The following is a 23,508-nucleotide window of genomic DNA, read 5'->3' as shown; positions in this document are numbered from 1 at the left end:
TACACTGGAAAAATACAGACAAAGTGCTGCGAATAAAGAGTTTTATATTTTATCCAAAGCTCTGTTTAACATTTGATAACACTACCCCACATACAACGTCCTCCTGAAATTACTTTAGTTTGTTATATTGTGAATTTAACTGAGCATGTTTCTTCGACAAATACAAGTTCAAGGTGGTTTTATAATTCAAAGAAAGGCCTGCTTTGGACTTTACATCATGTGATAACAGTATTTTTATAGGTCTATATACAGCTTGTGCAAGCTTCCACATAAATGCAAGCAGAAGCAGTTCACCACAGATCACAAGGTCAAAATGAGAAATATCATGGTAAGTTTGTGGCTACTGTTCCTACTGATTAAAGCTATAAAAATGGGTCACAACTAGACAGTGTGATTAAAAGAAAAAAGACTAGATAATTTCCTATAACAGCTGGGCACTTTAACTTTTAGCCAATATTTCACAAACACGACTATATAGTGCAATCATGGGGACTATTTTTAGCAGTGGATTAGTACACATTTGGTGCTAGTGTTTTTATGGTAGCAGGACAGTGTATTTGGGATTGTCTCAAAATAAAGGACAATCCCCACGTTCATCACAATGAAGAAACATGTCACCAAGAGCTAAAAAAAGGTGGCTCATTTATGTGTTTTTGGACAATAATGGAGCTCTGTGGCTCTTTGAATAAACAGACAGCACTTGTTATTACTTATATCACACAAGAAATGCTAAATCGTGTTGAGTAGTGATTAAAAAACACATATTCATAACAAAACTGGACACATATGTATCAGTTAGAGGCGTTACTTGTTGTTTTTTATTTTGTTTACCAAATGTAGGCTGCATGTGAAACACTGACATCATTGCCACACCATAAAATTCACAGCATGCTCTCAGGGAGCGATGATGTATTCTCTGGTTGGTGTGTGTTGGTAACTTCTCCATTAAACGGTGGGCCAATAAAACTGCAGAGGACGCAGCGCTCTGTACCAATGGCAGAAGTGCCGTCATCGGTCTCCGGTTGCTATTTGTGTCGGGCGGCGCTCTGCTGCTGCGTCAAGCTCAACGCAATCAACCGGAGGGAAGACCGGAGGTAGGGTGACAAAAAAAAAAAAAAAAAAAGGGAGGCTTCTTATCTAGTTTGGCTGCTTTAAAAATCTTGTTTGAGGCAAAAATACACCAGTTTTATTAAGCGTATTCTACTCCGAGGTCATATCTACACAAGGAGGTTTCAGGAGGAAGCGAATTGGGAGTCAGGAAGGACGAAGCAGTCAAAAACAGATGAATATGTCTAAGACTAGTATTTCCCCAGCTCTCGACACCAATGTGTAACTTTACGCATTTGTTCTTGGGGCGCATTGTCTCACCCTTGCAACAGGAGATCATCAGCAGCAATGCTTTTATTTTGAAGGTCACAACCGGAACTGCGGTGTTTTATTGCGGGCAGCTCGACACAAACAAACTTCCAGGGTGGATCACCAACTGACGTCTCTCCCTCCCTCCCTCCCTCTCCCCTCCCTCCCTCTCTCCCTCCCCTCGGTTTCAATTCAGTCAAATCATAGCGACCTGGCAGCTGGAGGGTAGTTGCATGCGTCTTTCAAACAGGAGAGCATATTAGCGCCGTCCGTGTTGTGAAGTCTGGAAGAGACCGGAGAGGGAGAGAGTCGTTAACCGAAAACAGCTGAACGTTATCGGCCAACGAACTGCGGCGGACCCCGAAAAACAACAACAACAACAACAACAAAAAAAAAACACACAGAAATGGACGAAAAGGCGTTTACGAAAGAAATTGATCAGTGGATCGAGCAGCTCAACGAATGCAAGCAGCTTTCAGAGGGACAAGTGAAAACGCTATGTGAAAAGGTGAGATATTAAAATGGAAAAAAAAAAAAAAATACCTTCCCTTCAACAACTTAGTGTCAGACGTCTTCTCCCTCCTTAACGACGCCTTCCAGAAATTCTTAAAATGGCGTCTATAGTGTACATTTCACTGCGCCGTGCGTGTATCTGACATCCATGCGTGGTTATTCGTTTTCTATTTAGGCGTTTGAGTGGTTGTCTGCCGGAAATGTGTAGACATACTGAGTTAAACGCACATGTTATCGGTAACTGTGGGTTTACAGACCGTGAAGGGGTCTACAGCCCCCCCCCTCATTCAGGCTGTCAGTGACCTGTAGCATCTGCAGCTTAATTACCTGTGCTTTATGTATCATGTTGCCAAAACAGGGAGGTGAATGTGTGAATAAAAATCTCCTTAACACACAATGTTTTAAAGCTTTTTCTATCCTTAAAGACTATGCTATTGTAACATATGCTTGCTGTGCAGTTAAAAATATTCCTGAACTGGGATAAAGCTGTTTTTGTCATCCTCTTTTAATGTGTGTGCTGCATGATTACTCTGCATTTCTCACAGGTAGTTTAAGAAAGTTGCTCTAAATCTCTGTGAGCATGTCCTTCATCTAGCTTCTTATTTACTTCTGTAGTCAATAAGTAGTGAGGCTGGCGTGTTTACTTGGCTGTAAAGTTATCAGTTTTTAACTTTAACATGATGCTACATAACTGCGTAATTTGGTCATAGACTCCTCATGGGAGTTGTAACTCTTGACTTTTGAACCGTATTAATCCTCTGCTCTTGTTTATGGTTCACCGTGTTTTAGGACATGTATGGCTGACACCGTTTCACATGTCATACAGGGAAACATGGAGGTTAATGCAAGCAAATTACAGTGGGTGACTGAGCAGTCCTAATGCTGCTCATTCGATGTCTAGACTTTTTTCTCTGATGTGTTGTTAACTTAGTGTGGCTTTGACCCTTTAGCCTCTTTGCTGGTGGATGCTTATTGCTGAGCCCGGTACTTGATCTTATTTAACTGACACACATTCATGTACAAGACATGTACAATGTTCTCAGCAGCCATACACGTTCTCCTGCTTCGGTTGATAGCTGGACCACCGATTCTGCAGACCTCACTAGTCTGAGTTGAAGCTTAACCCCAATCTCTTCTCTATATCCTTTCTTGCTCCGACCACCTGCTGATTATCAGCACTAGATGTTTGGCCTGAACAGGAAAGTTTTTTTTATTTAATCATCAAAATGTGGTGTTTTGCAGTAATTTATTAAAACTAAATTTTTGGCATTTTACCTGGGCTTGCTGTCTACCATCTACTGAAGATGTCTGTTTTCTAGAAAGTCCTACACCCCTTGTCCAAAGAGCACTATATTGTTGCTGCCTTATGTCATGAACTATTTAGGCTACCCTTTTCTGGAGACATTGACACCTCTGTCTTTGATTGTTGGATGAAGTCCCTGATAGTAACCCCTTACGTCCGTTGGTGGTGGTTAAGTTCACTGTAAATGTTTCTGGTGTGCTGGTTTTCTTTTAAATTTCAAATTTGCTGTTAACCCTGACAACAGAGGCTAAAGTTGGACAGATGTTTTGAAGATGTCTTATTCTTTGGTGCAGCTCTATTCCCCTCAGCTCGTAAAGGGACTGAAAAACTAGGCCCACTACCATGTTTGGAGTTTCAGCTGTGTGCTGAAGGTTAATGGCACGCTATTTCCAAGTAGTTCATCCCCCCCTCCCCCCACAAAATAGGTTATTTTCCAGATTTATACATTTGTACTTTTAGTTAATGTAGGAAGCTTAGAGTAACATGAAGATGACTGTAGGGGAATGCCAGTTTTTTTTTTTTTTTGACTTCACATGCTTTTATTTCAGCTGATGTGCTTTGACTAATGGCTGCATTTGTCTGCCCTTCAAAGCTGGACAGTCAAATTGATTGATTGATTGATTGATTTGTAGGGCTTGTGAACAGTCGCGTTATGAATCTGCAGAAAAACTAACACAGTCAACAAGGAACAAACACGTAGATGAAGGAACTACGCAAATAATATTGTGTTTTTCTTTCTTTGTTGCTCTCCACTGTTTCCTCCCGATACAGCAAAGATGCCATAAAAGTAGTCTAGAGGAAAAAGGAAAGCTGCTTCCTCACCCTGCAGCTGTGTCATTGTCACAGCTCATATGAGCTCATAACTGCTCTAAACTACTGTCTACCTGCATCCATCCATCCATCCAGTCCACGTGACTTTTGTTAACATTTTCCGCAGAATGCACCTACACAACATCCTCCCTGGTTTTAAAAATAGCAAAGGACAGGATTGATTTTGAGTTGCATCACTAACTCAAAGGGATCAGAGTGTGTGACTCAGGATTACACTGTTCATTGTGAGACAGAGAGCGGCCGTCTCTGTTTTGGGATGTACGGGGGTGTGAAGGAATGAGATGTGCTGTGTAATCTGTCCTTAGTATTTTCATTTCTGCTTTCCAATGATCCCAGAAATGGCTGAACATACCAAAGTTTGTGTCTGGTGTGCAGGGACGAGGGAATACTTACAAGCTTTATCTTGGTCATCATAATCAATTCAAATTGCTCCGTTTTTTAGCTGCAGTATCCCCCCCCTTTTCATGGGTCGAGATGGGTTTTTGCAAATGTTTTGTTTGCAGTGTAGTGATGTCCTCTGTTTAATCATTTAATAGTGTTCAATCTAGTTGCCATGTTTAAATTAAGTAACAGCAGACAATGCTCTGCTCACTGGAAATTGGTTTTATGTTGCTGTCAATTACACAGAGTAAATTTAATTAAATCCATAACACATGCCTGAGACAGAGACTGAGACAGAGATCCTTTTCAGGATTTTTTGTTTTTTCCCCTCCGTTCAAAAATAAACCTTTTGAGAGTTACATAACCATTCAGACGTTTTTGTCTTTATGTTTCAAGCCCTGTGCTGTTTATATCTTTGCTCATTTGATTTCCTTTTAGAGGTACCGTTCTCTAACCCTTTAAGCTAGATCCAGTTCATTTGTCTTGTCTTGAGTTGGGTAAATCAACAAACACTGTTTTGCACATGAGATATTTATAAAAGTCAGTAAATGGTGGGAGCACAGCTACAGTACAGAAGCGTAAGTAGAACATTTGCTCATGAAGGATGGTGGGAAATTTTCACTTCAAATATTAATGTAAAGTGACATCATCTAAAGTCTGTCAGAATGATGTGTATATTTTGGTCATGTGGCGATAGTTGCCCCACTTCCTAGAGCTGAAATCCCCTGTATGACCTCTGTCTGTGTTAAAAGCAGTTAGATGCATCTAGTCAGGGCAGTAAACAAAGCTTTGTTTGCCAACTGAGGTCATGGTTTTACTCAGAAAAATTAGTCAGTAAGGAACATTCCTAATGATGACTTAGTGTTCCTACAACATCATCTGATATAGTGAACTAAATTAGCATTGCTTATTCATTAAGCAGAGCAAAAATCCCAAGATAGTGATATCATGAAATATGAATATCAAAAAAACACAGATGCAGTAAATACAGTATCCCAGTGAACACGTACAACCAAAATGACTGACTGACAAATGGTTTTTAAATTCATCTCAGCAAAAACTCACAAGCCCTCATGGTATAAAACTTGGACATAGTTGATATTCACACAGATTATAGTGCCTTTTATCAGGAAGATGCTTTGAACTACCGTAATAGTCTTGAGTGAGGTCATTGTTTGTGGTTGTAGTTTTGCCTAGTCGTCAAGCTTAATTCCCCTTAAGTTGTCTCCAGGAGAACCTTTGGCCGCGTTTAACTCACTTTAATGGGATTATATTGCAGCAGCTGGAAGAATGCTGACTTCACTTCTCAGCACTCGGCTAAGCAGTTTGTTGACTGTGTGGCATCTGACGTCTTGGGCATGTCTGTAGTCTGGGCCGAGGTTCCCTCCCTGCAGCCTCTGTGAGGCATTTCTGCTACAGGTGTGGCTTGTACTTTGGGTGAGGTACTTGCGTAACCTCTGCCGTCATCCATTTCATAGCTTCGTAGCTGGAACGTATCATGGATAAGCAGGTCTCTCACACACTGAATTATGAGGATATCTCTAAATCCGAGCTTAAATTGTGTGTTATGAAAAAGTTATTCTGGTACCATAAGCAGCAGGTCACACTGAATGAGTTTACTTCCTCCAGTTTTATGTAATATTTGATCCGAAATAACTTAATCCTGTTTGATATTTTCTGTTATATTTTAGTTCTATCGTTTTGTTACATGATCATAAAGTTGAATCTTATTATGGATATTTACCAGATTGTGTTTTTAAGTGAGTACTATAACAACCAGCTATAAAGGCAGACAATGAGGTTTATTTTCAGGCTTTTGACTGAAGGTTAAAAGTTTCTCAAGTGGGCAGGGAAATAAATAAGAGGATAAAAATGGGATAGAAATAAAATCAGAGATTCAGTACAGCAGACATCAGGAAAATATAACTGGAATCTGTTGACTGACCAAATTGGCAGCGCGCTAGCCGCACAAAAGTGCACATTAACCAAGTTATAATCAGTTAAGCCAGTTCAGCACACAGAGGTGATATCTGATGCGTCATTTAACTGACTACTCATATAGTGCCGTGTAAGGTTACAGAGGCGTAGCCCTCTTACTGTGTCATGCACTGGAAGAGCAACTTGTAGAGAATGTCCTACTGAGTTACGGTGGAAGGAATGGCACTTTCTTTGATTGGATTTTTCTGCTCGTGTTTAAACCCAGTGTCTGGTATGTTTTCACAGGAGTTGTTGGAGGATTGTTTAATTTTCTAGCAGGAGCAATAGAGATTTCTTTGAAAGAAAAGGGGAAACTGAATAGTTGTCTACACAAAACCAAAGAATACTGCAGCAATAATGCTCTGCAGGGAGATGGCTACAAAAAACAAATTAATTCAATATTCATCACTGTACATTTACGTTGCTTTAGCACTTCTGTTTGCTTGAGTAAGTTTCTGTCCTGGATTTCTGATCCACCAAATCTTCATAGACTGTGATTAGAAATGTCTCACTGTCCAAATCTGTCATGTTTTTTTTTTTTTTTTTCCTTTATATATGCCAAAATATTTTTTAGGCAATGATCATTTCAGTTCTACGCAAATTATAGAGTTTAAATTATATTAAATGTATTTTTTTTTTTTACTTCAGCTGTTACTAAAGGAGATTGAGGGTTTAGAACAGTGAACAGGAGGATCACAGACAGACTGACCCCAGCCCACTTAATATGCGGGTTTGTTTATTTTTCCTGCCCATGTTTGTTTATTGTCCCCTTATCTTACTCAGAGTGCTGGCCATATTTATACAGCCATATAGAATTATTTTGTCCCGTTTAGCGACTCAATTGCTTTAGAGTCAGAAACCCTGGTCAATCTGTCATCCGCAGCCCAGTCATTAAAAGGCCTCCTGCCACATGGTAGTATGGGCACGTGGAGGGTGTGTACGTGTGTACGTGTGTGTATGTGTGTGTGTGTAAAATATAGGTCAGCATTGTGCAGCACTGCAATGTCATCCTGGTCACTCTGGGTCTGTCTCTCTCTCTGTCCCATCTGCCGAGCTGACAGGCCAACTTCAGCAGTCCGTCAATGTCAATTCTCTCTTTCTCTCACCCTGGTCACATTTGTTGTTTAAAGGGAACAGTATGAAAAGATGGGGGCTGCTCAAAATGTACCAGCCATTACAGGGATAGAAGTTACGTGTTTGCACAAACCAAATTGCGAGTAGCTTTCAAGGAAAGAGATTGTGATAACAATCCTACAAAACACATAGGACAAGAGAGAGAACCGCTGCTCTCAAGCCTATTGTGGATGCACAGTGACTTTTTATCTTGAATCACTTGAAAATGGTCAGTGTATACTAAATGAATGTGATTCTTTATTCCCTCCCTGTTTCTATTGTCCATCTCTCTTTTGATTCTGCAGTCACCTCACTCAGTCTCTTTGCTTGTTCCATATCTCCCATGCAGTTCTGTGCGTCAGACATGTCTGGTCGTCATTCAGCTGGGAGCATTTCTCTCTCAGCCTGAGGATTTGCTTGCTTCAAAGCTCCTTAAAAGAGCTCATCCAGCTGACTGGCCCCCGTATTCAGACCTGCAAGGCTAGACTGACTCCAGGAATAGGCCTTGTTGTGGGTCTCCAGATTTAGTGTTGGTACTGTTTAAAGCTTTCCCACTATTTTTAGTGGGGCAAGTACTGGTAAAGGCTTCATGATCATTTGGCGCCTGCTTATTGAAAACGATTAATGATAATTTGTAATCAAAAAATCCTACTATGTAGTTAAAACTCCCTTAAGCTTACTGTGCAACTCCATACATAAGGATAATCTGTCACTAGACACACAGATTAAACAATGCCAGATTATGCCAAGTTAACCTTTTTTTTTCAGCATCAGCTGACCTGCAAAAGAACATCCTCTGCATTTTTCTATATGTCACTATCTATTGTTTGCATTGAATCAGCAGACAACAGTAACCAAGTGTTTCCTCTAAAAACACTAGCTGTAGGCAAAATATTGAGTCATACACCCCTGCAGCAAGTTTTAGGCTAAGCCATGATGAGTCCTGATGTCCATGAAATTTGTTTTTGACGGTTCCACTTTTAGATGTGGAACTGATGATGATATGTTGCCTTTGACCTCATAGCTAAAACCTCTTAAAGCAATCTGAAGACAACAAGTGTTTGATCCAAAAAAGCTTGTGAGTGTTTTCCACTGTGTTCTTCTGGAGCTTCACACTAATTGACTTTTATGAATTGCTGCATTGCAAACAGAGCTGTCTTTCCGAGTGCCGCAAGGCAGGCCCACAGGAAACTAGAGACACACACACAGGGTAGGGGCTTATTTCCTTGGATAGATTATGGTGGTGATGTTGGGGGTTGCGATGTAATCACTGTGTAGCATCTTAATGCAGATCCCACTGGAGGCTGATGTGGAAATTGTGCAGAGAAGCTGGCAGGAAATTGTCTGTTCCTGAAATAAAGATGGAGAACAAAGACTGACTTTGAAAATTACAGTGTATAGAGCATGTGATTACAGTGCAGGATCACATTGATTTTCCTGCATTTCAATGAGCAAAACACTGTAAAGAGGCACACAGTATATAAATGAGGGAACATTTTGCTTGTTTTAAGTCCCTTTGTTTGTGTCATCTGCAATTTTTGTACTTCAGTTTTCTTGCTGATTTTAACCACATTAAATGTTTGTTCATTTTCTTTAGGCAAAGGAGATCCTGACCAAGGAGTCAAACGTCCAGGAAGTGAGATGTCCGGTGACAGTGTGTGGTGACGTGCACGGCCAGTTCCATGACCTCATGGAGCTGTTTAAGATTGGAGGGAAATCTCCAGACACAAACTATTTGTTCATGGGAGACTACGTAGACAGAGGGTACTACTCCGTAGAAACTGTCACTTTACTAGTAGCACTTAAGGTAAGGGAAAATTTTAAAAACCCTCACACATTTGACTTAACTTAACTTTTATTTAACTTAACTTTAAAAAATAACGTACAACTCTGTTCTCTGCTTGTTTCAGGTACGCTACCGGGAGCGCATCACAATCCTCAGAGGGAACCATGAGAGCAGACAGATAACACAAGTGTATGGCTTCTATGATGAGTGCCTAAGGAAATATGGTAATGCCAACGTTTGGAAGTACTTCACAGACCTGTTCGATTACCTCCCCCTCACTGCCTTGGTAGACTCTCAGGTGAGAATATACGTCAGTTTGCTTCACAGATATGATAAATATGGACTGAGCAACTCATGTTGTGACACATGATTCATTCTACAATTAACATTAAACTCTAACACTACTTGTTTAGGGAATATTAATTTGATGATGTGATGGATACACAAGCTGATGGTCAAGTTTCTCTTGTCCTTCCAGATTTTCTGCCTTCATGGAGGCCTGTCCCCGTCCATAGATACTTTGGATCACATCAGAGCCCTGGACCGTTTACAGGAAGTACCACATGAGGTAAAGATAACTGTGTGTGTGTGTATAATTTGGGCCAGGAATATAAAAAATGAAGAGCAATAAAACAATTAATTGAACAAAAACAACAACATTTGGTTGTCATCAACAGATGTTTGTCAGTAACTTTATCATGACCTTTACCTTAGAAACAAAAAGGAAGTAATGATATTCTCTTTTCTCCATAACTGAGTATATTTGCTGTTCAATGAATCATTAGGAGGACTGTGTCTGTGTTTCTTTACTAACGTGCTGCTCCACCTCCCCCTCTTTGTCTCCTGCAGGGTCCCATGTGTGACCTGCTGTGGTCAGACCCCGACGACCGTGGTGGCTGGGGCATCTCCCCTCGAGGAGCTGGCTACACTTTCGGCCAGGACATCTCTGAGACTTTCAACCACGCCAACCGCCTCACACTGGTGTCCCGTGCCCACCAGCTTGTTATGGAGGTACGTGTCACTATACAGCATGTGTCTGCTGAGGATGATATAGTTTGGGACAGGAAAGTAAATTTGCATCAACAGGACAAAGTTACCGTGTATGTTCGGAATTTTACCGAGCAAATAGGAATTTTATTGTAGTTCGGGACTGTGCCTGTTAAACTTCTCAGTTATAGTCAAAAATGACCTATTTCAGTAGGGTTAATTAATTCAAAATATCCACTACTGCTACAAAGGACAAAACAATTATATCACCAGCTCATACCGAGTTTAAAAAACAGTTTAGATTTGTCTTATAGTAGCACTCTTTCCTGAATTATACATCTCCGGTGAATAATATATCTGCTTCCCCACAGGGTTACAACTGGTGCCATGAAAGGAATGTGGTGACAATATTTAGTGCTCCCAACTACTGCTACCGCTGTGGCAACCAGGCAGCTATCATGGAACTAGACGACACCCTCAAATACTCATTGTAAGTATATAAAAAGATAACTGAGCATGTAATGATGTGGATCCCTACAAGCTGAAGCTCTGCACGACGATGTTCTAGACTTTGCAGAAATGAAAATATTTGTTTACTATAAATTGTGACCTGTATTCATCATTCTAAATAACACTTACAATATGTATGAAATAACAATGATTAGTTAATAAATCTTGTATTTTTTTATTCCTTCTAACCAGCTTGCAGTTTGATCCTGCGCCTCGCAGAGGGGAGCCTCATGTCACCCGCCGCACCCCAGATTACTTCCTGTAAACTCTGACCTTTGATCCTTGTACAGTCAGGTCCAGTATTGCCATGATGTATGACCTTCAACCGATAACAACATGAATGAAGAAAGGGAGGGTGGGGAAACAACTACTGGGTGGGGGGAGGGGGCTACACAGCAGTGCACATTGTATATCCACACAAAGACCTATTTAAGCATTTAGCAAAAAACAATGTCTATGTGTCTATGAATGGACCAAAAGGTGTGTGCCATAATCATTACAATATTCATTGCTGAGGTATTTACAATCTCCCCCACTATGTAAAACAACAGTGATAAATTCCTCATCCTGTACCTGTGTAGTTGGACTGATGGCATCGAGGTCCAAGAGAAAAAAAAGATTTGCTACTTTGAATGCGGCTGTTTGAACCCCACACGCCATGGCTTCTATTTAGGAGATCTAAACATGATCTGTTTGCACTTTTGTAAATCTAAAGAAATGTAACATATGTCAAAAGATGGAAATTATTTCACACTACAGATGTTTTTTTTTTGTTTTTTGTTTTCTTTTAGATTTTCTTTTGTTTTTATTACAAATAAAGTCCCCATCAGGCAAGTTTTACACAAGGTTTCTTTGTCCTGTGTAACTTTTAAGGAAAACACTTCTTATGCAGTCACCCAGCTTGGTATATATGATAGACAGATGATGGAGTGTTCATCCACATCAACTCACTGACTCCCTCTGAATTACAGAGTCTGTATTAACCAAACCATTTGAATAATAAAGATGAAGGTGGCTCGTTGATGTGACTGTTCTGTTTTCTGCTCTTCTTTTTTACGGTACTGAAAAGTCCATTTGACCTGTGATTAATCTGTAACGATGCCAACTTGAAGTCGGCTAGTTCACCAGCGAGTAGGTCAACCATCTGGACTGCAGATTGTCTGCCAGTTCTACAGTTGAGTAATTAGTTCAGGATGTGTGTTTTGGAGAGACGCACTGGCAACCTTCCTCTTATAGAGTGTTACAGCTAATTAAGCCTATCAGAATATCTTGATAAAGTTAGTGTCTCCTTTGTGTCTGCACACCAATGGCCTGGTTCATTCACCACCTCACATCTTGGCAGTAAGGAAGGAAGGAACAAAATTAAAAGCTTTGGCACATAATTAATAGTATTTTTGATCCCTTGTACTATTATGTCTAATTATAGTTAGAAGATTCTGTAGTCTTTACCTTGGAATAATTGCTTTAAGTGCTACCGTATATATTGTAATTATGGGTGAAACAAATAACAGATAAAGGTTTCAGGGTTATTTTTATCGTCAATTACAAGGCAGGTTTGTAGGAAATTATATTTAGCTATAGTTACCTTTTATGATGCTTTAAAAAAAACTAAATGAAATGAATGTTATTTTATGTTTTCCAATTTTTTTTGTTTGTCATATGAGCATAAGTCAAATGAGCATGTCTTTTTGTTTCCCCTCTTTAATTAAAGTTCTGTGCTCGACATTGACAACAAAATAACAGACACTATACAATAATTTTATACTAGTGATGCAACATTTAGAAATAGATCAAGTGGTATTTATGTAGATCAAAACTAGGGAATGAAACCTTTCGAGGAGGGCTTGAAAGCACCACAGAAGCGACTCGAAAGGATCTGTAATGAGGAGAGCGCCACACCGTGGTAGCTCAAAGAGTAACTAAAAATACAACTACATTAAAGAATACAGCTCAATTAGAACAAACATCAGGCCTATAGACCTAAGGAATATTTCCCAAAAGCAAGTAAATACTGCCAAACCCGCCAAAATCACAGTGAAATGCAGTTTACTGTAGATTTTACATAATGCATTCATCAAGAATCAATTAAACTAAAAAACAATGTAGCTAAATATGGTAAAAAAAAACACCTTAATTCAAATAAATAAGTACAATATGTAGTGATTAAGGACCCCTCCAATTAAAACATTTTAAATATTATTAAAAACCAGAATGTACTCCAAAAAAAAAAAAAAAAAAAAAGTGTGCCTCAACATGATATAAATCTGAGAACAATCAATGGCTCAGATGTTGAGTTTTAAAAAAAATTAAAAGAAAATGAAAGTATAAACAGGAAAAGCCCCCCCCACCACCTCCTCTTTTCCTCCTGCTGCTGACAAAGCCACCGACAGCCTCCGGGCGGCAGGCTCACCCGGTTCATCCACAGACTCCCAGCCGCTGTCGGTGCCTCCGCGTCTGTCAGGCCCTGCTGTTGACTACAGAGGAATTTCACCTCTGGATCGGAGTTAAAAACATTTACGGTGGGTAGGCCTCGTAAAGCAGGATGTTTATATCGTGTTCCGATTTAGAAATGTTGTTTTATTTCACCTCCTTCCTTCCTACATTATGTTTACATCTTTGTTTCAGAGGCCTCGCTGACACCGCGAAGGCGCTAAGCATTGTGCATGGTAATGCTAGCCGCCGCCTGCTTAGCTTTAGACGACAAGAGTTAGGTTGTATAAAAGACACAATGCGGACATCGCAGCTCACATCCAACGCGTGGATCTGATGTTGTATGCATCAACGAGCCTCCCTTTTTTTTACGTGGTTTTCACTTGAGTTAGCTCCTTTCGTTTAGCATTGTCGTCGTTTAGCCTGCTGTGTTTAACAGGTGGCTAGGTACGTGTAGCGTCGGTTACATTGAATGTAAGATCGATAACAACAACGCCCGACGTAGGTAGCGTTAACATGTGTTTATATTTGAACCAGGTGTGTGGTCACGGCTCTAAATAACGCCAGGTAACTATTAATGTTGTGCACTTGGAAGAAAAACAGACGGTTGTCATCATTAGCTTAGCTGTAGCATTAGCAATGGCAAGACGTAGAATCGGTGTGCGACGTTAACGTGAGTTTACTTTATTGGCTCAACCGCGTTTTTGTACAGATTTGTAAAGTGTGTGTTTTTTTTTTTTTAATCTGATGTAGTTGCTCTGTGTTCCAGATAATGCCCACAATAAAACTGCAGAGCTCTGATGGAGAAATCTTCGAGGTGGATGTTGAGATAGCCAAGCAGTCTGTTACCATCAAGACTATGTTGGAAGGTATAACTTTTTTTAAATCACACACTTTTAACCCCGTTGTGTCACTTAATGGTTGACTTTGTGTAACATGTTTTCTTCCTTTGCTCTAATTTTGGGATTGTATTTTATCTTAATTTTAAGAAATGCCAACTTTGGTAGGTATATTAGACTGATGTGTGACATTATTTGATTTATTTGTTGGACAGATTTGGGAATGGATGATGAAGGAGATGATGATCCAGTTCCCCTCCCTAATGTGAATGCTGCTATACTCAAGAAGGTACAGAGCACACACACACACACACACACACACACCATACCACACATACACTCATGTATGCTGATCAGCGTTCATACAGTTTGTTCAGAAAGGACATTTTTAAATGTATTTTGAGAATTCACTTTATTAAACACCACCCTGAGGGCTCAGATGTGTTTAGATTTAAACAGGTTTCCCACACATTGAGTGATATGAGAGTTAGGTGTTGTGTTGTAGGTAGCTAATGACTAACATTCACAGATATTATAAGAAAGAAACTCGGTCATAGGTAAATAGCAGAAGTAACAAGCATGAGCTAGTGATTTCCATGGATGTTAATTTATTTGTGCATTGAGGCAAATATACTAAGAACACAGTGAAATTTCTACTACTACTACTACTACTCGTTGAGATGCAGTTTTATTAGTTGTTTATAATCAGCTATAAATAAGAGATGACGTTACCTAAATTTGGAGGCTGACTTGTCTCAGTAAGTATCAGTTTCACAGTATTAAACTATTTTTTATTATTATTATGTGTTACAATGATCCTTAATGGAAGGAAAAGAGAAGCTTTTGGTTTTTTTTCGGCTTTATTACAAATTTCACTTAATATTCAGTCCTGTATTTTACCGTATACTGTAGAGAAGTAAATCCACACGGTATAATAACAGTCAGGTGTCATGACAGTTTTATACCGCTGCAAACCTAGTTTGTGGTGCTGTTGAATTGTACTGCGTTACACTGAACGGCCTTCCTAATAGTCTACCCTCTCTCGTTGATATAAATGGAGTGGACAAAATATCATTATAGCTAATAGCCTTCCTGAAGGTAGGATTTATCACAGTGCTGCTGCATAACATTCATTTGTTTGAGCTAGATGGAGCCAAAAAAACAAACTTGGCAACTGAGTGTATGTTTAGTTTGTCTGCACATTCTGTTAAGATGAGTCAAATTTTTACCTGCTGAAACATAAGCTACTAGTTTCCTTTTCCCCTTGTTAATTGCACTCAGTAATTTGTGGGAGCAGAAGGCTTTGAAGGCCTGTTTCTTTTTGCCTCTTCTCCAAGTTCATGCTTGTCCTTCATGGTTTTAAGATTGTTTTATCTCAGTTGGAGAACTTGAACACATTTGTAGCTACAAAGTTTGTGAAATAAGAGGGAGGGACAAGGCACACAGTGATACTAGACAAAGCACAACATTTTCATTGTGGTGTTAAAATCCCTGTGCCTGGGTGAAATGCAGTGCTGATGGATGCCATATATATTTGACTGGTTGTGACCACTGTAATGAGTCACCTTTAGTTAAAATGACATGTGTGTGCGTTTGTGTGTTTCTCTCAGGTGATTCAGTGGTGCACTCATCACAAAGATGACCCTCCTCCTCCTGAGGATGATGAGAACAAGGAGAAGAGGACAGACGACATTCCTGTATGGGACCAGGAGTTCCTCAAAGTGGACCAAGGCACTTTGTTTGAACTCATTCTGGTAAATACTGTTACACATTATATTACATTTACATTACGTTGACCCACATTCACACTCTGGAGGTTGACACTAATCTTAACTACAACCAGTACATGCCAAACCCTAATCCATTAACTGGAGTTTAACCAGAACCATAACATTGGTGCCAACCAGTCCTGAAAATATAAAGTCAATCAGTTGATTAAGTGGGTTTAGTTTGGCACTGAAGCCTAAACCCCTGAAGGAGAAATGTTCCCATACATCTAATGTTCTGATGTTTTTATGCATTTTAATTGCATTTCAGTTTTGGTAAAGAAGGCCAGTGAAGACGAATCGAGCAATAATATGATGAATATAAGATACTGTATCATTCATGTTTTGTTTTTTCTCACTTCCAATGTCGTCATAATGTAAAATGTAGAGTTTATACTGAGTGGTATTGTATGATTTGACTTGTGAAGACATTTACTTTGATACACGTTTTTATAGAAAGTCGTCATCGCAGATATTCTCTTTTACTTTTGTTCCTCTTCTGTTGTCACGTTAAATGGGAGTATTTCTTTTGTGACGCTCCTTCCTGTGGTCTGTTTCGTTCACTGCTGTGGCAGAGTGCTGAGTGTTTTCATTTGGGTAACAGAGAAACAAAAGTTGCATAGCAACAGCTGGAAGATTGGCACTTTGGGAAACTGCTGTAGAAGAGGAAGGGATTTAAAAAGACTTGTTTTGAGGGGGAATAACAGCAGGGAGTGGTCATGGATTTTCTCTGGGAAGCATGTGACAGTAAAAACCAGGCAGAGCACGTGAAAGGTAACCCAAGTAGTGCCTGGGAGTGATTGGGAAATAGGTGTCGAACAAGCTGTGGGCTTCCAGGAAGTGAAACACAAGTCGGAGTGTCCGCCACTTGAGTTGATTAGCCCCCCTCCGGCTGTTTTTGAATGTGTTTACTTGCCCAAAGCGAGAGGATGCTGAAGAGGCAGGGGTGACGGGGTAGCTCAGTGCCTGTGCCATATTAAAAAAAAAAATGAATGCGAATACGAGCGCTCGTTCCTGCTAGAAGACTTTATGACATGCCTCTCTTTGCCACTGTTACCATTTCTTGCTCATGGAGGGAATTGAATTGACACGCACGTCCCATTTCTACATGTTTGGATTGTCGTCATGGTGACTTTCCAGGGTCCTAAAATCTCTTAAAGTTTGTTAAACTGCTGTGTTGTATTTTTGTATCTGATGAGACTTCAGCTTGATGGGTATATTACGTACACTAACCTTCTGGGATATTAGGCCCCATTTACGCTCTGTTGTAATATGTGTGGTCTGTGTCTGGGTAATGACATCTGTTCCACAGGCCTTTGCATTGTCGTCTGGCATTAATAAGCTTTCTTGTTATCCCGCTTCAGCCATGTCAATATGCAGTTAGTAGACCCGGCTGGCGGACTTGACAACCAACATGGCGCATCTCAGGTCAAAGAAAACAATGCCCATAGATGGCGTCATTAATTTTTAAATACATGTGTACATACTTGCTTCAGCTAACAGGGAGAGCTGGAGTCAGTGACCGTTTAACTTGCAGATTCTTAAGAGTTTACACCTGGCTCCGATCCAGCCTCCTCCTTCAGATGTGGTCTGAGCGATCTAATCGCATTCCGATCACAATCTGTTCTGCGTTTCTCTTTATCCAGAGAGGACTCACAGATGCAGATGTTAATGGGGTATTAATTGTTGCTCTGGTACCTGAAACATGCCCCATTCGTGCAGCTTCTTGTGGTTGTAATTTAGGGCTGTTTTCTGTCTGATCGCCTGGTAACGTGCTTTTATTTCTCATCAGCATTAAACCCTGACAGTCGGGGAAAAACTACCGTAAAGAAAATAACCAATAGCTTCATGCGTTTTAGTCCTTGAAATGAATAAAAACAAAACGCCCTCGACTGGCTGTTAATGTAGCCGTAAGTGTTGATTTTTGTCCTTGAAATGCTAAGGCGTGTCGGTCAGTCCTTGGCGCTTCATGTCACTGTTGTTTTTCTGTTTTTAGGCCGCCAACTATTTGGACATCAAAGGCCTGTTAGATGTCACCTGCAAGACGGTGGCCAACATGATCAAAGGCAAAACCCCGGAGGAGATCAGGAAGACTTTCAACATCAAAAATGATTTCACAGAGGAGGAGGAAGCCCAGGTAAGCTATTCCATCCATCACGTGTCTGTCATTAAACAAAAAAGGTCTCGTATATGGTAGTAGAAATTATCATATGACTTTGCACTGATGCCAAAAATGTTTTAAAAATATCCTTTTATTAAAGCAGATCAGCTTGTGTCCCTGCCTGCCACATGTTTTTGGAAACTCAGTCCGTTTGTCCGTCCTCTCGTCCACAGGTACGCAAAGAGAACCAGTGGTGTGAAGAGAAGTAAAGGGGAGGATCCTGCCAACACTACCACACTGAAAAGGAACTGTCCCTGCTAACTGGTTGCACTGGCGTTGTTCATACTTGTCAATATTTAGTATATTTAGAGCCACATACCTACCACCCTCCCTCCCTCCTCCCTCCCTCAATTCCTGTATACCAATAGCATGACCATTTTAACTTGCCTGTGTGTTGTCATTAATTTAAATAAAAATGCTCTTTCGTTTCCACACTCCCGAAGAAAAAAAAAATAGTTCTGGTTTCATGGCTTTGTACCCTTAAAAATTAGAAGACGGCCCTTTCATATTTTCCCTGTTGCAATGGTTGTCTTTTTTACTGGACATGTTTTTCTTTTAGGTTAATTGAATAAAATGGCTTTTTTGACAATGGAAATGAGAGGGTGAATATTTTATTTTTGCTCTGTAAATGCATATGTTCTGTGAAACCATGTTAAGAGTGGATGGGATGTTCATAGGAAAAGTTTAGTTTGAGGTGGAAAGATGTTTTTATTTCCATAATGTCCGTTGGACTCGAAGTACTTGTGTTGTGGCACAGCATTGGGTAACTCATTCCTAATTCATGTATTGAATTGGAAACTTTTCTCAGATAAGCTCTGATGCTGGCTTTTGGGATGATCAAACGTATATTGAAGGAGTAAATAAAACACATAAAAAGGTTGGCGTTTGTCATTTTCTTTGTTTTCATAAGTACCAGGTGCAGACAAGCATGACCTTCTTTGGGACAGTTTGTTTTTATTTTAAAAGTTATGTCTCTGAAACCATCATTCTTGAAATGTCCTTGTGCCTTAACTACAGTAGACCTGGACAAGATATTCAAAACACTTTTAATACATCAAACAAAAAAACAAGTAATACATCAGAGGCGTTAAAAAATACAAAAGACATCTTCAAGGCGTTGCCACTATGGGGAACACTCTCAAAATAAAAACAAGCTATTTCTAGCACAAGAGCTCTCTCTGCTGGAGGAAAACGGTTTTGCTGTACAAAGCTCAGCCTACAGTTTGTCCACAGCGTGGTAAGCTGAGTTTGAAAGCTGCAAGCAGAACGGTAAATTAAAGCCTTTTTTAGTCAAAATCTATTTTTTGTTACATTTAAAAAGGTGGAACATGCACAGGTTGAGAACACAAGATATCGTTTGAACGCTGCCGCAGTAACACTTGACCAAGAAAATTCTGCACATAAAAGGACAAACACAAAATGTATTGCTTTAAGAAATGGTAGAAACTAAAAATCTCTTTTTTTTTGTTATTTCGCTTATTTTTTTTTTTTTTACATAAAAACATATAAAAGTTTATTATAATAGGGGATTCCAACATTTATAAAACTTTACAACACAATGCAATATAATAGTACCCATTTGGTCTCAGATTAGTTTATAGAGCTGCAAAATGTTCAGTCAAAGGAAAAAACAACCAAAACCTCTCGTCTTTCTCTGAGGGTTTCCCCACCGGCAAAACATCTGACCTTAAAAAAAAAAATCACATGAGATGCAAAAAAAATGCAAATAAATTTGGAGAAAACGGAGCAAAAATGTAACATTGACTTAGCGAGAGACTGACAGCCTGAAAGTGCCTAAAAGAAATGATGTAACTTGAAGCTGGGGAGTTTTATGTTGAATTCTCTTTGACTTTTTTTAACCTGCTGAAAATTGTTTTATTTTCCTTTTGTCACAGGGGCTGCACAGGTAGTTATAAAAAATATTTGGAAATGGAATGAAACTGAAGTCAAACTGAAAATGGCAGCTAAAAAAAAAAAGAAAGAAGTAAAATCTGTCCCTCTCTTTAGACCTGAGGTTCTGCTGGTCAGGCTGGCTGGTTGTTGGTCTGTCCTCCCCTCTGGGTGGGTCTGAGAGTGATGGATAATAACGTCTGAAAAAGAGTCTTCTGCCCTCTCACCTTGATGCCAGATTAGCTCTTAGAACCAATCTCTGCCTCAATTTTTAGGTCCGCGTTGCTGTGATTTGTTTAACAAAGAGTTCATTTACAATACATCTTGTTTGTGATTGTCATGGAGGTTGAAACACAGGGTCGGCTTTGGAAAAATAAAAAAGGAGCACCAAGGGGCTTAGGAGGTGTATTTTTTAAATTATCTTTTCAAGAGGCAGAGCTGTCCTCAAGGCAAAATTAATTGTTTTAGTTGAGTTTAAACTGCAGCAGATGGAGCCAAAGAACCACAGATTTTAAGGTTCCAGATTAATTCTGCCTTTCAGTGCAAGTCTGCCCTCTGTACAACTGGAACTCTTGGTGACTGGTGAGATCTGGTCACCAATTCAGGGGGCCGGATCCTCCCAAGGATCCCAAGTGGGTTTAATTCAACAGTTTAGCCTCACACAGACTACATTCAGGTGCTCCTAGTCAGTTCAGTTAGTTTATAATTGCCAAATTTACAGTTTGACTGATTTAACTGTAGATACTAAACTTATGTCGAGGCTTGTGACCACCTGAACCACATATATACCAAATATTATGTGTTTTTGTAATATTTCCAGGTTGACAGGGATTGTCTGAACGCTTGATTACAGAACTAACCATTTGAAGGAGGCTTTGAGAGAGAATAGACCTGTTAATGATCTATTAACTCTAAAAATGCAGACTTTAGAAGATCCAGCGTCTGAACTGGGACACAGCTAGTATCTTACTCTGGGGCACTGTAGCAGGGCGGATCACCTATCCCCCTTCATCACTACACCACCTCGCCACCACTGGTCACTCCTTTTTCTTTCTTTTCTTTTTTAATCAAACACACGGACCACAGGGTTTAGATAAGTGAGAATGAAGGCAGGTGAGGAAGATGATCTTCACGGCTCCTGGAGGAAGCTGAGGTGAATGGGGTCACGGATGTGAGCGGACCGGAGCGATCACTGAGTCTCTGTTAGCACTTTGAGAGAAAGTCCTGCAGCCTTGGCGGCCGACAGTGCCGTCGTCGAGCTGTGCGTCTGCTTGCCGGACAGTTCCAGGTGTGTGTGGGCGTGTTTGGTCGTGGGCAGACGGAGGTCGCCGCGCTTGCTGGCGGACTGCTGCAGGGGTAAGCGTGTGTGTGAGCGTGTGTGTGTCGGCGGAGACAAGGGGAGGCGTGTCGACGGGGAGGTGGGTGGTGGGGAGCAGCCCGGGGAGGTGGGGCGCTGGTGCTGGTACAGACCGTGGCGGGAAGGGGAAGGGGAGGGGGGAGAGTCTATAGCACTTAAATCTGAAGAAGTTGGGCTGGGGCAGCCTCCTCCTTGAAGGTAGCGAATGCACTTCTTTTTCCTCCTAGGGACAGTCAGAGAGAGTTATCTGTGAATAAAGTGTGGATGGTAAACGTCAGCAGGCTTCAGTGAAGATGCATCATTCACACCGATGTCAATGAACAGGGAGACACATGATCACAATGAACAACAGAGAAGTATTAGTGTCAGAAATATAGTTTGGAAATTCTAATTATTTTCCAGATATTAAAAGAACCTAGTGTTAAATATTTAAGATTGCTTTAAAGGTATATTTTGATATTTTGGGAAATATGCTTAATGAATACTACATTTTCATGTTGTCTCATTAGTTTGAAATGTAGAAGCAAAAGCTGGGCGGATGGATAAATGATTGTTTGGAAATTAATAGTTAGACTACTTAACTCGCTCTAAAACCACAGATTTGTTTCTTTTACATTTCTCCCTGTGTTACATTTGAACAAATGATATATAAGGTGAATGACTGAGCTTTAAAGGTGTTAGCAGATGTATCATTAAACTTCCAGCTCCATAGCTAACACAGAGAAAGGAATAAAAATCATAATGATCCTTTTGTCTAACGTTTGGCAAGAAATCTAATAGCACATTTTTCAAAATGTTGAAGTATTCCATTAATAGAAAGTAATTTATATTTGTGTTGGTTAATGCAAATATCACTGTATGTTAAAAAATATTATTTAAGAGCAGAGACTACTAATTAAATGTTTTATTAATTTACAATATTACTTCAGTTTTTATTTAGTACTATTAGTCTGAAACAATGAACTCAAACAAAAATGGTCTCATGGAGTTGATACAGTGTCCTTCACAATATAAATCACCACAGAATCAGTATTCATTGCATAGAAATTGCATTACGCAGTCAGGTTTTTCAGTTATCAATTGTCCATCCCACGTGCACTATGCTCCTGGTTTGCACCAAACATACTGCAAACAGGAGTGACGTGCTGTGCTTTGTGAGGTGTTATACTTAAAAGCAGATCTTGTGTAGCGCTGAGCGCAGCATCAAAGCAGTTAACAGGATCCCATGATCATTACCAGAATATGATATGAGTCACCAGGTTTAACCGCAAGGAAAGGCGCTAGGCCATATTTAGAGAGAGAGAGAGGGAGAAAGGGAGGAAGACTGCAATAGAAAGTGATTTCTAAATGTCAGAGTTCACCATCAAAAGGCGCATGTTACCACATCGCATGAATGGAGAAAGTTGAAAGCAGATGGGCATGAGAACGCCGTCATAATGCAAAGCTGCAGGGAGTTGTGTGTGTTGAGCTGTGGTGATAAGGATTTGCTCTAACCACATTCACCCCCCTTTGTTCTTTAAAACCGAAACACACACACACACACACACACACACACACACACACTTAGATTTCCATGACGTGATGGTGGGGAAGACGACAGGGTTGCTACAGTGCTGTGGTGGTAGAAGCTGTCTCTGCAGAACCACACAGATTCCTGAGTCCTGCCGTGAAGCTCTGGTCTGTTGTCTACTGTAACTGCTGTGACTAAAACACAGCAGTCTGACGTGGTGACAGGCCTGTTTCTGATGATTTATATTATTACCATGGATCTGCTTTATTGCAGAGAACTAGGATTGTTGCAGATTTTGAAGAAAAGGTCAGGAAAGAACGCACATTTGTTGTATTGGATATTGTAGCTGTTGTCCTAAATAAGCCTTAGGTAGCTCTGAACAGATAAATATAAATAAATCAAACACCCTCTGCAGTCTGGGTACTTGATCACTTTATTAATACTAAACTTTTTTATAACTTTGTGTGTATTCAAAAATGTTATTCCAGTTGTCTCAGACTAACACTGCTCACACTGGGAAATTCCCAGCTTTAGTTCATAATTACAAGCAAGAAAGAAACATGGCTGCTAGCACAATGTATTGAATGTAAGTTTGCAACCTTTGCTGCTGAAATAGAATGAAGCTTTAGATACTATAATGAAAAACTTCAGAGTATAAATATTTAAATATTTAATATATTTAAACTTATTATTTAAAAGTTTGACCTTTTGCACAGGTGTTTCAAATTTTTTATTCACTGCTGATGATTATGCAAGGATACAGCTCAACAAGTTCTATTTTCCACAATTGTAATGGCC

The 23,508-nt window shown here is 39.9% G+C and overlaps 3 protein-coding genes across 14 annotated transcripts in view; 2 read left to right on the top strand and 1 right to left on the bottom strand.

Annotated features, from left to right (window-relative positions):
- Positions 1–1,539: 1,539 nt before the first annotated feature.
- Positions 1,540–11,780, top strand: ppp2cab (protein phosphatase 2 catalytic subunit alpha b). Its single transcript, XM_051400651.1, has 7 exons — positions 1,540–1,864; positions 9,072–9,281; positions 9,385–9,558; positions 9,739–9,828; positions 10,110–10,271; positions 10,619–10,737; positions 10,950–11,780. Exons 1-7 carry the CDS (start codon positions 1,763–1,765, stop codon positions 11,020–11,022), a joined length of 930 nt encoding a protein of 309 aa, XP_051256611.1. The 5' UTR covers positions 1,540–1,762; the 3' UTR covers positions 11,023–11,780.
- Positions 11,781–13,108: 1,328 nt separating this feature from the next.
- On the top strand, positions 13,109–18,833 carry skp1 (S-phase kinase-associated protein 1). 2 transcript variants are annotated; one of them, XM_051400660.1, is made up of 6 exons: positions 13,109–13,276; positions 13,957–14,056; positions 14,242–14,315; positions 15,637–15,780; positions 17,789–17,929; positions 18,127–18,833. In XM_051400660.1, the coding sequence occupies exons 2-6, from the start codon at positions 13,960–13,962 to the stop codon at positions 18,160–18,162; spliced, it is 492 nt and encodes a 163-aa protein (XP_051256620.1). In that variant the 5' UTR covers positions 13,109–13,276; positions 13,957–13,959; the 3' UTR covers positions 18,163–18,833. The 2 variants fall into 2 exon arrangements, with proteins under 2 accessions (XP_051256620.1, XP_051256621.1); XM_051400661.1 differs by having other exon boundaries at positions 13,150–13,276; positions 13,941–14,056.
- A 54-nt stretch (positions 18,834–18,887) lies between these two features.
- tcf7 (transcription factor 7) overlaps positions 18,888–23,508 on the bottom strand; it is a 74,721-nt gene continuing 70,100 nt past the window's right edge. For 5 of the 11 annotated variants that reach the window (XM_051400629.1, XM_051400633.1, XM_051400631.1 and 2 more), the window contains one exon: positions 21,314–21,447. In XM_051400629.1, the coding sequence (XP_051256589.1) occupies positions 21,444–21,447 (4 nt within the window). In that variant the 3' untranslated portion in view covers positions 21,314–21,443. Of the gene's footprint in view, positions 21,448–23,508 lie in introns of all 11 variants that reach the window. The other 6 variants (XM_051400630.1, XM_051400634.1, XM_051400640.1 and 3 more) reach the window with 3 other exon arrangements.

This window comes from Dicentrarchus labrax, unplaced genomic scaffold (assembly GCF_905237075.1).
Source record: "Dicentrarchus labrax unplaced genomic scaffold, dlabrax2021, whole genome shotgun sequence".
Classification (NCBI taxonomy): domain Eukaryota; kingdom Metazoa; phylum Chordata; class Actinopteri; family Moronidae; genus Dicentrarchus; species Dicentrarchus labrax.
This window is presented reverse-complemented; position numbering and strand designations above follow the sequence as displayed.